The 14290-nt window shown below is 45.7% G+C and overlaps 1 protein-coding gene and 1 non-coding gene across 2 annotated transcripts in view; one reads left to right on the forward strand and one right to left on the reverse strand.

Annotated features, from left to right (window-relative positions):
- CERS4 (ceramide synthase 4) overlaps window positions 1–10320 on the reverse strand; it is a 41445-nt gene extending 31125 nt beyond the window's left edge. Inside the window, exons 1-3 of the mRNA XM_048496587.1 lie at window positions 10279–10320; window positions 8970–9137; window positions 1225–1343 (exon numbers count right to left, since the gene is read on the reverse strand). Coding sequence (XP_048352544.1) covers window positions 1225–1343; window positions 8970–9137; window positions 10279–10320 — 329 coding nt within the window. The remainder of the gene's footprint in view (window positions 1–1224; window positions 1344–8969; window positions 9138–10278) is intronic.
- A 2846-nt stretch (window positions 10321–13166) lies between these two features.
- LOC125434042 lies at window positions 13167–13285 on the forward strand. Its single transcript, XR_007244696.1, has one exon. It is a non-coding gene; the product is annotated as a 5S ribosomal RNA (ribosomal RNA).
- Window positions 13286–14290: the final 1005 nt, after the last annotated feature.

The following is a 14290-nucleotide window of genomic DNA, read 5'->3' on the forward strand; positions in this document are numbered from 1 at the left end:
CTGCAAAACATAGCAACGGCTCCCCAGTTTTAAAGTGGCACTAGAACCGTGATGGCGGACCTTTTCGAGATCGAGTGCCCAAATTGCAACCCAAACCCCACTTATCGCAAAGGGCCAACACGGCAATTTAACCCGAATACTGAGGTTTCAGTTTAGAAAAAATGGTTGGCTCCGAGGCATGTGTTACTTGGGAGTAAGCTTGGTGGTAGTCAGTGGCTTTGCTTTGAAGCAACCGTGCAACTCTTCCAGTGGGTGAATCACGACCCTAGGAGGGTTTACTCAGAGGCAAGCCCCATTGCCAGCAACCGAGCTTACTCCCAGGTAAGCGCTTTAGAAGAAGAGTTTGGATTTATGTCCCCCCTTTCTCTCCTGCAGGAGACTCAAAGGGGCTGACAATCTCCTTGCCCTTCCCCCCTTACAACAAACACCCTGTGAGGTAGGTGGGACTGAGAGAGCTCCGAGAAGCTGTGACTAGCCCAAGGTCACCCAGCTGGCATGTGTGGGAGTGCCCAAGCTAATCTGAATTCCCCAGATAAGCCTCCACAGCTCAGGCAGCAGAGCTGGGAATCAAACCCGGTTCCTCCAGATTAGATACACGAGCTCTTAACCTCCTACGCCACTGCTGCTCCTTTAGTTCTTCCCATGAAAATCAGTGGGGTTTAACAGCGCTTAACAGGATTACCTACACTGCTTCCCCAAAACTAAGGTTTAATGCTAATAATCGAGCCCCGGGTACGGAAATCAAAGCTGCCTGTCCGGACAATCTTGGTTGGGCCCTAATTCCATCTCGGGCCCTGCCTATCTCCTCCCCTTCTTTCTTCTTTCTTCTCCTTTTCCTTTTTTCTTTGGCCTGTAGATCGGGTGCCTGTGTAAATGTGTATATGTGTTACACAATCTTGCTGTTTTAATTATTTATTGTTATTAATTGCTGCTGAGTTTTAATGGATTAATTTTATGTTGTATCAAGTTGCTGTTGAAACAGCCGTGTGGTGAGCCGCCTCGAGCCCTTTCGGGGATGAGGCGGCCTATAAATTTAATAAATAATAATAATAATAATAGATGGGCCAAGACTGGAGAGATCTGGTCCCTACGACCTACTCTAGTGCATTCTGTACCAATTTCAGCTTTCAGACAGTCTTCAAGGGCAGCCCCACACTGAGCCCCACACTGCATCCTGACTTCATTTCTGTTCTCATTCAAAACACACCATCCTTTGGGGCTCACCAGGATTCGCAGAATTTCTTTGTCAAGCTGGGCCGGTCTTGGTTGAGCCGGTATCGGAACCATCTCTCCACCTGCCGGGGCTGTAGGTCACACTGCTTGGCCAGACCAGTCAGCTCGCTCTGGGAAAAGAAGGGCAAAGCTCCAATGAGGAAAAACCCACAGCCGTTCCCCAAGAAACCAGTTTTGTACGTCCAGAGCATCCAAATGCACCATTTCAAACTGTATCCCTACACATAGGGAACTAATAGATCAAGAAGAAAGTAGACCCAAACCTTCCCCCTGTCAGGGGGGATGTTATCTAGTTGATTGAGGTGAATTCCCGGAACCATGTACCTGCTTAAAATAACAAATTGCTGCTGCTATTAAGATATACATAACCAGCCTGCTATACGTAACCACTGCCACCTGCACATTCTTCTCTTGATCTTGCTTTATGGCTTCACATGCTTGTAGATAACTAGGCTAACCCTGACCCTCGTGTCCCGTGGGAACAATGTTGCTTTCATTATCACGTGGGGCAGGAAGCCAGGTGGCTTTCTCTTGCTATCTGCTGGCGACCTTGGGGTGCCTTAGCTCCAAAGACTGTTTTCCTAAATTCTTGGGGAAATGGGAGGGGGCTCACTCGGGGGATAAAGGGGACATTGAATGCCAGCTTCGCCGGAATTGGCTTATACCAGTTGGTGATTTACCAGTTGGTGCTTTGATGCCTTCTCAATTAACACTATTGATCAATACTTCAGAGTCCATTTGTTGGCTTAAGGGTCCAAGACCTAACATTAAGTCAGTTCTCCCTGACCCATAAGAACATAAGAAAGAGCTGCTGGATCAGACCATCTAGTCCAGCACTCTGCTACTCGCAGGGGCCCACCAGGTGCCTTTGGAAGCTCACATGCAGGATGTGAAAGCAATGGCCTTCTGCTGCTGCTGCTCCTGAGCACCTGGTCTGCTAAGGCATTTGCCATCTCGGATCAAGGAGGATCAAGATTGGGAGCCAGAGATCGACTTCTCCTCCATCAATCTGTCCAAGCCCCTTTTAAAGCTATCCAGGTTAGTGGCCATCAACACCTCCTGTGGCAGCGTATTCCAAACACCAATCACACGTTGCGTGAAGAAGTGTTTCCTTTGATTAGTCCTAATTCTTCCCCCCAGCATTTTCAATGGACTTCAATCATATCCCCCCTCAGACATCTCCTCTCCAAATTAAAGAGTCCCAACGCTGCAGTCTCTCCTCATAAGTCCCAAACGCTGCAGTCTCTCCTCATAAGGAAGGTGCTCCAATCCTTCAATCATCCTCGTTGCCCTTCTCTGCACTTTTTCTATCTCCTCAATATCCTTTTTGAGATGTGGCGACCAGAACTGAACACAGTACTCCAAGTGCGGTCGCACCACTGCTTCACCCCTGAGCCTACTTTATTCCTATCGGTACGGATAGAGCTATGGGCAGGGAGGATACCAACAATGGGAGCAACGGGGAGATTGGAGCCCAAGATATGGTACACCTGATTGTGACCTGTATTCAGTGCTTTAGGAACCGTGAAAGTTGCTGTTGATGTTGCATTGAATTACCTAATGCATGTGCATGGAATTATAGTAATTATAGTACTATTTCTATGTTGCATTTGGAATACAATGGAACCTCGGTTTTCATTGCCTTCGGTTTTCATCGGTTTCAGCTTTCATTGATTTTTTTCAGTGAAAATTTTGCCTCGGTTTTCATCGATTTGCAGTCAGGCGCAGGGGTTTGTGGAGAAAAATCACCCGGACAAAGCTGTTGCCGGCCGTGTCTGCAACTTGTTTAATGACAATGTCTTGCCCATTTCAGACAAATCTTAAAGAGGCGTCAGAAATAGACCTCTTTGGACAGCTTTCTGGTGCGACATTGGTCCACTGTTGACCTTGAACCTTCCAGCCAATCGGAAGCGCGGTGGAGCAATTAGCAGGCGTGCAGCCTCTTTTGTGTGCCAGCTGAAGTGGCCTCTGAGAAGAGCATTAAATGGAAGCTACGGTATAATGATTTTGATAAATTGTTTATGTGGCTCCGTTGATAGCTTGAGAAGAATAACATGAATTTTCAATCAGGGGCGGAGTAGTGTTTCTGCACCAGCATAATAGCCAATCAGAAGGCGGGGAAATTCTGCCTACACATCTACATAATAATGTAGCTGCGTGGAAAAAATAGTTCTTTTAAAATAGTTCCTGCCCCAACACAACTTACAAACAACAGCCAATCGGAATGAGGAAGAACAGACTCGCCGAGCAGACTCGTTTGTGGGGAAATTACATTACTTGAATCCACGCGATATGACCTCAGGGGTCTTCACTGGAACACCGCTACGAGGTGGGGAGGGGAAAAACCATGATGAAAGGTGCTGTTCTTTTGAAACACAATTGCATTATCTGGCTTTAATGTCTCAGTGGGGAAATGGCCTTAGTAAATTAGTAGTAAAAATCTAAGTTTGTGTGTTTGTGTTCTTAAGTACTTGGGACTGGCTGATTTTTTTAATTGTTAACTGATGTTCAGTACGCTTAAGTCCTTTTTGTAGTGTGTTTGCTTGTTTATTGGTCCCTGTAATACCTAGAGGGTTGTTTGGGGGGTTCTCCTCCTGTTGGAAAAATTAGTGTATTGTGCTGTTGAGATTCCAGTTACGTTTTACATAGAGGGCCCCTGCGCACTGTAGGATTCGACCTTAGTTCGACATAGGTCCGACCTGGGTACTCCACACAGCCGTAGCGTTGGACTCGTGTCTGTCGGCTCACCCCTCACCATTAAATTTTTATTTCGACTGAGGTGCAACTTCCTGGTGAACATCGGGTTGCACTCAAGATGAAGCCGGTAGTCTGCGAATCTCCTACTTCATACCGACTCTACCAACCAACCAATCACAGTGCAGTATTTTAGGCTATGTAGATATGGGAGACTCGTGGCGGTAGCGAAACCTTTAAAAATGTCGTCCTACATTGGCTCCTAAATTCGATTGCTTGGCGGAACAAAAGGGACGCTCACGTTCCATGTAAAACCGGCAATGTCGGGGAATGGGAGGAAGGCGAGGGGAGGCAATTAAGCCCTCTGAACTCAACTCGGAGATACGAGTCCAGCTACTGTCTTGGGAGAAAAGCGGAGGAAGTCGAGCTCAGGTAACGATTTCTCTTGGGATCTCACGGTCAACCTGAGTGGTAAGCCCAACTTATTGTTGTCGCGGGAGAGGAATGAAGTGTCAGTAAGGGTTTGTTAGAAATTGGTTTGAAAAGGTCAAATTAAATTTCATCATAGGGTTTGGGTTTCAATTTGTGGGTAGGTTGTATCACTGCTACTGTTTTTATTCGATGTTTTTTGTATTCTGATATTTATTGCCTGGAGAGCGGTTTATTAAGTTGAATAAATAACAACAACAACAACAAGATAAAGATCTGGCAGCTGTGAAATCTACAATAATACTAATACTAATACTAAAAAGAAGAGGCAATGCTGTTCTTTAGCTGATTCAGTTTTTAAAATTTCAAAATCAAAGACCAAAACATACACAAAAACCAGAAAGTCATCAAATTATAACGTACTTATTTCCATCAGATTTCCAGTTTCCGCTACACTGAATAATAGCTTTTAAGCCCTACATTTTCAGCACTTGGTCACTAGGAATCAAAATGAAATTAAATCTTTAGCATCATTATGAATAAGTCTCACTTTTCTCTATTGGGTCTTAATTTAACAATCCTTAACCTATTTGTTAAACAATAATTGCGTGAGTGCTAATTGCCTGAAAAAAAGTTTTAGAGACTGCTCAAAACATTTGAAGCCGGGCAGCAGTTTTAGAAAAATAGTGCTTTAGACTGACTTAGAGTTCCATTTTCAGAAGGGAACTCCTGAAATCTTGAAAGGATTTAAGTGCTCTTACGGCACAAGAGGCAGGAAAAGTTTCATATGTGTCCTTACACTTTTTAAAAAAAGTTTCTATCTCAAGAAAAACAAAAAAATGTGAGTATTAGATTGGTGATTTTAACTATCCCCATATAAACTGGAAAAATGCATGCGTTCAGGTCATAGTAAGGAGAGAGCATTCCTGGATATGCTTGCTAAATGACTGTGGCTTAGAGCAGATGGTTGTGGAACCAACCAGGGGAGAGGCGATCCTAGATCTAATAATTCTATGTGGGACCCAGGACCTGGTGCGGGAGAGTCAGTGTTGTTGAGACTGATGGGGAACAGCTTAACCACAATGCTGTCAGATTCCAGTATCTCTGCATGCTTGAACAAGTGACAACTACTAGTGTAGTTACATTAGCCTTCAGAAAGGGAAATTTCTCAAAGATGAGGGGGATAGTGCGCAGGAAGCTGAAAGGGAAAATCAAGAGAGTCAAAATTGTCCAAGATGCTTGGAGGTTATTTAAAAACACAGTTGTAAAAGCTCAGCTGGAATGCGTTCCGCAGGTTAGGAAAGGCAGCGCCCAGTCCAAAAGAAAGCCACCGTGGTTAACAAGGGAGGTTGAGGAAATTATTCGAAAAAAGAAGATGTATTTTAGAAAATGGAAGTCCAACTCGACTGATAAAGAATATGAGAAGGAACACAAATGGTGGCAAAAGAGAAGCAAGTTAGCTGTATGGGAGGCAAAAAAGGATTATGAGGAATGAATGGCTGCGAACATCAAGGCCAGCAACAAACAGTTCTTCAAGTATATCAAAAGTAGGAAGCCAGCTAGGGAAGCGGAAGGCCCGTTAGATGACAAAGGAACAAAGGGGGTGCTAAAAGATGACAGGGAGATTGCAGAGAAGCTGAATGAATTCTTTGCATCTGTCTTCACCCAAGAGGAGGTGAGGAAAATTCCTGCACCTGAACCATGCTTCTTAGGAGGTGAATCCGAGGAACTAGCGAAGATAGTGGTAGACAAGGAAGAAGTTCTGGCAGCCATTGATAAACTAAATGCTATCAAATCCCCTGGCCCAGATTGCATTCATCCAAGAGTTCTTAAAGAGCTCAAGCATGAAATTGCTGATCTTCTCACTTTAATATGCAACTTATCCCTGAAATCTGCCTCCATCCCTGAAGACTGGAAGATAGCCAATGTCACACCAATCTTTAAGAAAGGATCTAGGGGGGACCCGGGAAATTACAGGCCAGTCAGTTTGACATCTGTTCCTGGTAAATTAGTAGAATCTATCATTAAAGATAAAATTATTAAACATGTAGAAAAGCAAGACCTGCTGAGGAAGAGTCAGCATGGCTTTTGCAGAGGCAAGTCCTGTCTTACAAACTTACTAGAGTTCTTTGAGGGTGTAAACAGAGCTCCAAGCGGACCTTGATAAATTAGGTGAGTGGGCCAAGAAATGGCAAATGCAGTTCAATGTAGCAAAATGTAAAGTGATGCACATAGGGGCAAAAAATCCAAACTTGTACAGGTGAACATTAGTAACACGTCACAAAAATACAGCCATATTCTAATTCCATGTCAGATTCTTTTTGTGTCTCAGTGATATGCTCATGTGACGCATTGATAAGCATGGTTCAGAAAGAACCCTGATACAAACTATACATGAAAAAACCCCGTTTTATTTCCAGTGTTCTCCTATGCACATTCTTGGCCATGTAGAAAGGACAGCTAACCAGCAGCAAGCTGCACATGGCAGGTATTTCTGTAGTGTATTCAAAAATAAAATACAAAGCCAAACAACGGACTACTCTTAAAAAAATCATTTGGACTAGAGGACATGTAATTTAAATCCTCAAAAGCTGGGTGGAGTTCCCACAAGCTCCTCTAAATACCAATGGTGAAAATGTATTGTCGAAGGCTTTCACGGCCGGAATCACTGGGGTGCTGTGTAGTTTCCGGGCTGTATGGCCGTGTTCCAGTAGCATTCTCTCCTGACGTTTCGCCTGCATCTGTGGCTGGCATCTTCAGAGGATCTGATGTTGGGAAAGCAAGTGGAATATATATCTCTGTTGGAGTGTCCAGGGTGGGTGAAGAAACACTGTCTGTGAGTAACAAAGAAGGCAACCAGGTCAATAGGTGAGGGCATCTGAATAGAAGTATGAGTAACAATGAAGTCTAGTAACAATGAAGTCTAGTAACAATGAAGATAGCAAGGTCAATAGGTGGGAACATCTGAATAGAAGTAGTCTGGCCTTTGTTCCCTTTGATTATCTGTAGTCATCCTGTGTCTGTGTGGAGCTGATTAGTCACTGTCTTGACTCTAGTGTTTTTCAAAACTGGCAGCCAAATTCTGTTCATTTTCATGGTTTCTTCCTTTCTGTTGAAATTGTCTATGTGCTTGTGGATTTCAATGGCTTCTCTGTGTAGTCTGACGTAGTGGTTGCCAGAGTGGTCCAGAATTTCTGTGTTTTCAAATAATATTCTGTGTCCAGGTTGGTTTATCAAGTGTTCTGCTATTGCTGATATTTCTGTATGAAATAGTCTGCAGTTCCTTTTGTGTTCTTTGATATGTGTCTGAGTGCTGCGTTTGGTGGTTCCTATGTAGACTTGTCCACAGCTGCATGGTATGCAGTAGAATAAAGTAGCTAAGAGGATCCCTCTTGTCGCTTTGCTGAGCGTAGCATCTGTTGAATTTTCTTAGTGGGTCTGTAAGATTGTTTGTAGGATATGTTTCTTCCATCAGTTTTCCTATCTTGCGGATTGAAGTAAGGTTCCCTTGATGTATGGTAAGAACACTTTCCCTCTAGATGGCTCCTTATCTTTGTTCATGTGGCTAGTTCTTGGTCTTGCAGCCCTTCAGATGTCTGTATTAGAGTAACCATTAGCCTGTAGAGCCCAGTTAAGGAGATTCAGTTCATCTTGAAGGAAGTGGGGTTCACAGATTCTGTTTGCGCGATCTACCAAAGTTTTTATGGTGCTCCTTTTTTGTCCTGGATGATGATTGGAGTTTTTGTGTAGATATCTATTCGTGTGTGTAGGTTTTAGGTATACTGTGTGGCCCAATTGTTGGTTTGGCTTGCAGATGACTAAGACATCTAGAAATGGCTGTTTTCCTTCATTTTCTTTTTCCATAGTAAATTGGATGTTTGGGTGGATCTTGTTGATATGGTCCAGGAACTTGTTTAGTTCTTCTTCTCCGTGGCTCCAAATGGTGAATGTGTCATCCACATAACAGAACCATATGGTGGGCTTTTTTGGTGCTGTTTCCAGGGCTTGTTCCTCAAAATGTTCCATACAAAAAGTCTAAAGTCATCAGCTTAAGTCTAAACCAACTGCCACTGGTGTGAGGTGCTGAGTGACCAGGACGGTTTAGACTTAAGCTTCTTTGTTACTCACAATGTTTCTTCACCCACCCTGGACACTCCAACAGGTATATATACTCCACTTGCTTTCCATTCCTACCATCAGATCCTCTGAAGATGCCAGCCACAGAGGCAGGCGAAACGTCAGCAGAAAATGCTGCTAGAACACGGCCAAGACAGCCCGGAAACCACACAGCACCCAACGGTGAAAATGTTTGTAGCTCCTGGAATGGTTTGCTGGAACAATGTGTGGGAATTGCTTTATAGGCTGCAGGTCAGCACAAATTGTGACACCTCTGGAACAAAGCACCTATATCATGTAGTTTAATTGCTATGCTGGAATGTGAAGAGTAATCAAGTGTGTACTCAGCAAAGTTGTTATTTAATCTAGATAAGCTGTAACAGTCACTTGAATCTGTTAAATATAATTTATTTTTTTCATTAGCCCCAGAGAACTTTGTTAAGAGCGTTAAGAAGTGCCCATAAATACACTGACTTGCGGGCCCATCAAAGGCTGACCCGCAGCTGGTCTGGCAGATTTGCTGTCTTCGGGGCACTGACCCCAGCGGAGGGATGAAACTGCTTGTGGGCACCCGCCGCTGCCCTCCGTGGTGGTGGGGCGTGCCACAGGATGCTGTGACGGTGTCCCTGGGCCTCCGCCGCAGTGGGAGCAATCCGGGGGCGTGGCTAGGGGAGGCCGTCCGGGTCACTCAGCACCTCACACCAGGCAGTTGGTTTAGACCCATGGTGGCGAACCTTTGGCACTCCAGATGTTATGGACTACAATTCCCATCAGCCCCTTCCAGCCTGGCCAATTTGGCCGTACTGGCAGGGGCTGATGGGAAGCGTAGTCCATGGACATCTTGTGCGCCAGAGTTGAACACCCTTGCTCTAGGGGCTGGCAGGGGCTGATGAGAATTGTAGTCCATAACATCTGGAGTGCCAAAGGTTCGCCACCACTGGTTTAGACTTAAGCTGATGAAACAGCGGCACAAGTCTATACAGCTCCTCAGAGACGTCTTGGCGGCAGGGAGGTTCTCTCTCTTTCCCGGCCTCCCTACATCACCGGCAAGCCTCTCTGGGGCAGATTCCGAACGGGCCAAAAACCAGCGGTGTGAATGGTGTGAAAATGGTGTAAAATGGTTTAAAACTGTGTAAAAGGATTTACACCGTTTTCACACGGCTGTTTTTGGCCCATGTGGAATCCACCTGGGAGCTGCGTCGACATGGGAGGCCATTTGGATGGGGCCCCCTGACTTGCAATGTTATAACGGAAAAACAATCCGCTTTAGGGTTCCAATTATTTTACACAGAGGACCAGCAGACGTAAAATCTAGAAGCCTGATCTCTATATGCCTAATTTCGCCTTAGAAGTGCATTGTGAAAGTTTGAACAGGGGTTCTATCAGTGGCATCAAGTCAGCAAAGACTTCTGTATTTTGGCGAGCATTTCGTGGGCACTGAGCTCCCCGGTTTAAAACCAGGTTAGCCTCAGTCTTAAAGAAGGTGTAACTATTATGCATCTGGATCAAGTTCAGACCTTTGGGAGTTAATTTCAGACATTATTTGCACAAGCTGGATCTGCCAATCTCTACTTGTTGCTAGACTTATTGCATCTGTCTCTCTCATAGGATGGGCTGTCTCCTTTAATACACTCCTATGTGCCAACTATTATTATTAATATCTATATATATAAAAATCTAACAGTGTGTTTGTCCATGATGGTCTCCCTCAGAAGCTGCTGGACGGATCGCCCCCAAATTTTCACAGGACGTTCCTCCCTGTTGCGGGCAGGTGTCGGGCCCCTTCAAATCGCCGAAAGTCCATACCTGAGCCAGGTAAAAACTCTTTTTCCTGGCGCGCCAGGCCATGAAGCTGTTTGTGTTCAACTGTCACCCTTAGAGTGTTCGTGCAGCATGTTTGTCTGTGGCCTGAGTGGTAGGTATGCCCTTACAATGTTCGCGCAGATGGCCAGAGATGAGCAGTGAAAACAGGAAATAGGCAATACCTGATAGGTAATACGAGTGGAAGTGGAGCACATACACACTTTGCCGTGTGAGACGTCAGGTGGGGTTCCCCCCCCCCCACACACATGCAGGTAACTTTCACTCTCTGTGCCTCACCCACTATTACCACACAACACACATACTCTCATCCACATCCAGCTCATCCTCACACACCTCACTCTGCCCTCCCTCACATCCAACCACCACTTACCCACTTCCTCACCCATATTCGCCACAGCTCTCTTTTAATAAAAGCAAGCTGGAGTTTGCCTTTTCTTCCTAAGAGAAAATCTGCGGGGTGGGGAGGCGAACCACCACCTACCAGCTCAGCTTCTTTTGCACGTGGCCGCTTTAAGAACCCAGGGGAGCTGGCCTCGATCCGAGCGCCTCACCACCCTGCCTCTGCTGCCTGACTGGGATAGCCTGCTTGCCCCAGCTCTGCCTTACCCAAGCCAGGACTGTGCGTGTCAACCAGCCTCATGGACAGCGGGATTCGCACTCTGGACAGTTCCGTTGTAAAATGGAAAGGGTTACCTTATACTAAAAAAAACACGACAGCACCATATAACGATGTGCATTGAAAAGGGAAAGAGGGATTCCATTTGACCACCCCAAAAGGCTATGCTGCGGATCATTGGACCTGCATGGACATCTGTGTGGGTTGCGGACTGTGATGAGAAGGACAATTGCCACAGCAACGCGTGGCCGTGCCCGCTAGTTTATTATATTTAATATACCGTCCCATCCCCAAAGGGCTATGGTAATCTGGCAGCCATCTGTTGTCTATCCTACTGTCTGGGTTGGCCTATCTGGGACTGACTACAGCCGGGGACTTCTCCGCTGTGGCTCCACCTTTGTGGAATGGGCTCCCTGAGGAGGTGAGGTCAGCTCCTTGGAAATCTTCATGACGCACCATAAAGCCCACCTGTTTGCCAGGGCTTTCCAGGGGATGTAAATAGCAGGCATCTTTTAAGGCAAGACGGATCTGGAGCTGGTTATTTTATCTTTGGTTTTGGCAGGGACGTAGGTATAGATTTTTTATGGGGGGTTCAGGGGGCTGGCAGAGGCGTAGCTAGGGAAAGTGGAGCCCGGTGCAAAATCTCAGTTTTGCGCTGCCCCCACCCAGAGGCATCCCTCCCATTGGGTAAAAAGGGCAGTTGCCCAGGCCGCCCCCTTGTGGGGGGGCGCAAAAACTGTAGGTTCATTTGTGAGATTTTTTGAATTTTCAGTGTTTTTCTGTTTTTGGCCTGCAGAAGGCGCAGTTTTAAGGCCAGCAGCCCCAAAATTTTAGGGATCTTTCGGGAGACTCTCCTGATGCGATCACCCAGGTTTGGTGAGGTTTGGTTCAGGGAGTCCAAAGTTATGGACTCCCAAAAGGGGTGCCCCCATCCCCCATTGTTTCCAATAGCAGCTAATAGAAGATGGGGGCTATACTTTTGAGGGTCCATAACTTTGGACCCCCTGAACCAAACTTCACCAAACCTGGGTGGTATCATCAGGAGAGTCTCCTAAAGATACCTTGAAAATTTGGTGCTGCTAGGTTAACAATTGCACCCCTGACAGCAGGCACTCTAGGCCAGAAATTTCCCCAAGATTCTCCTTTTAAATCCATCCCCTTCGGCATGGATTTAAAGGGAGAATCTGAGGTCCCCAGCTTAAACATTGAAAGTGATGCTGTTTCAGGGTGGGGGAGAATCAACCCCCAAATAGCATCACTTTCAATGTTGTTTTAACTGGGAACCCCAGATTCTTCCTTTAATGTGGATTTAAAAGGAGAATCTGGGCTCCCTAGTTTAAACACCATTGAAAATGATGCTGTTTGGGGGTGGATTCCAACATCACTTGTTTAAATTTAAGGGCGCTCAGATTTTCCTTTTAAATCCACTTTAAAGGGAGAATCTGGGGTTCCCAGCTTAAATAACATTGAAAGTGATGCTGTTTCCCCCAATTGGGGGGACTGGCTACAACACCATAAAATGTTTTCATAGCAGTAATAAAACATTCTGAAAGCATTTTGAAAACGTTTTCAAAAAAAATTATTTCTGCTGTGTGGCATGGCCCATTGCTGTGTTCAGATTTGTGAGTTGGGGCTTGTTCTATAATGTGATGGTGACTTTGAAACGACCTGGTGTAAAAAATCATTGCTTGGTGACGGTGGGGGAGGGCGGCTGCCCATGGGGGGGCCACCAAACTCCAGTTTGCCTAGATACGCCACTGGGCATAGCTACAAGGGGGCGGGGGGTGGGTGCGCATTGCACCAGGCATGCGCCTGGGCGGGCATCAAACGCAGGTTTTGCCCAGGGCTCCAGTTTGCCTAGTTACACCACTGCCCCCACCCCACCCCCGGGCAGCCGCTGTGATGCTGAAATCCACCCCCAAAAAGCATCACTTTCAATGGTGTTTAAACTAGGGAGCCCAGATTCTTTTTTAAAATCCACCTCAAAGGGAGAATCTGGGGTCCCCAGTTAAAACAATATTGAAAGTGACGCTGTTTTGGGGTGGATTCTCCCCCACCCTGAAACAGCATCACTTTCAATGTTTAAGCTGGGGACCTCAGATTCTCCCTTTAAATCCATGCCGAAGGGGATGGATTTAAAAGGAGAATCTAGGGAAATTGGGGGGTGCCTGCTGTCAGGGGTGCAATTGTTAAGCTAGCAGCACCAAACTTTCAGGGTATCTTTAGGAGACTCTCCTAATGATATCACCCAGGAGCCTACGGCCATACCACCCTGAACACGCCCGATCCCATCTGATCTCGGAAGCTAAGCAGGGTCGGGCCTGGTTAGTACTTGGATGGGAGACCACCTGGGAATACTGGGTGCTGTAGGATATCACCCAGGTTTGGTGAAGCTTGGTTCAGGGGGTCCAAAGTTATGGACTGTCAAAAGTATAGCCCCCATCTTCTATTAGCTCCCATTGGAAACAATGGGGGATGGGGGCACCCCTTTTGGGAGTCCATAACTTTGGACCCCCTAAACCAAACGTCACCAAACTTGGATGGCATCATCAGGAGAGTCTCCCAAAAAATCCCTGAAATTTTGGTGCTGCTGGCCTAAAATGTGCCCCCTGCAGGCAAAAAACTGAAAAACACTTTAAAAATACAAAAAAACTACAAATAGGGGGCGGAGCTTCGGACATGTAATGGGGGGGGGGGTTTAAACCCGGGAAACCCACCCCCCTTACCTACGTCCTTGGTTTTTGCTGGGGATGTTTTAACTGTTATTGCCAGGCACCCTGAGTCAAGAGAATAAGGAGGATATAAATGTTATTTAATAATATTCCTTCCCCTGGATTTAACAGCCATTAGCTATTCATCCGCCATTTCACACTTAAAAGAAGAAAGGGGAGGAGGCAAAACTGAAGATTAATTTCTTCTTGACACTACAAAGAGAAAAATTGCCACATCTCTCACACAGTTCACCAACCTACTTAATAGCAGAAAACACAGTACCTGCTTCTCAAAAAGTATCAGCAGCTGTTTAATCCAGGCAGTTATATATTTATTTCTCAGGGACATATTTATTTTGTGCAATACTGTTTCGTGAAAATGCAAAAACCGTGTGGAGGCCCAGGAAGTCTGCTTTGTCTGGACAAAACAGGCGTTTGGTTCTGCAATAATTTTGCTGTTTCTCCTTTGGGCCTCAGCTGAGACTGAGGCGTTACACCTTCCGAAATTAAAAAAAGCGTGTCTAAACTGGTGGATTTCTAACCAGTGGAAATAATCTGGCAAGGAAAACACGCCATTAAGAGGTATCTGGAAGAAGAGAAGTGAACATTTGTGACCTGGCCTTCAACTCCAGTGTTTGCTGTTTCTAGCGAGTGCTTATCGATGCTC

Source organism: Sphaerodactylus townsendi, linkage group LG05, assembly GCF_021028975.2.
Source record: "Sphaerodactylus townsendi isolate TG3544 linkage group LG05, MPM_Stown_v2.3, whole genome shotgun sequence".
Lineage (NCBI taxonomy): Eukaryota > Metazoa > Chordata > Lepidosauria > Squamata > Sphaerodactylidae > Sphaerodactylus > Sphaerodactylus townsendi.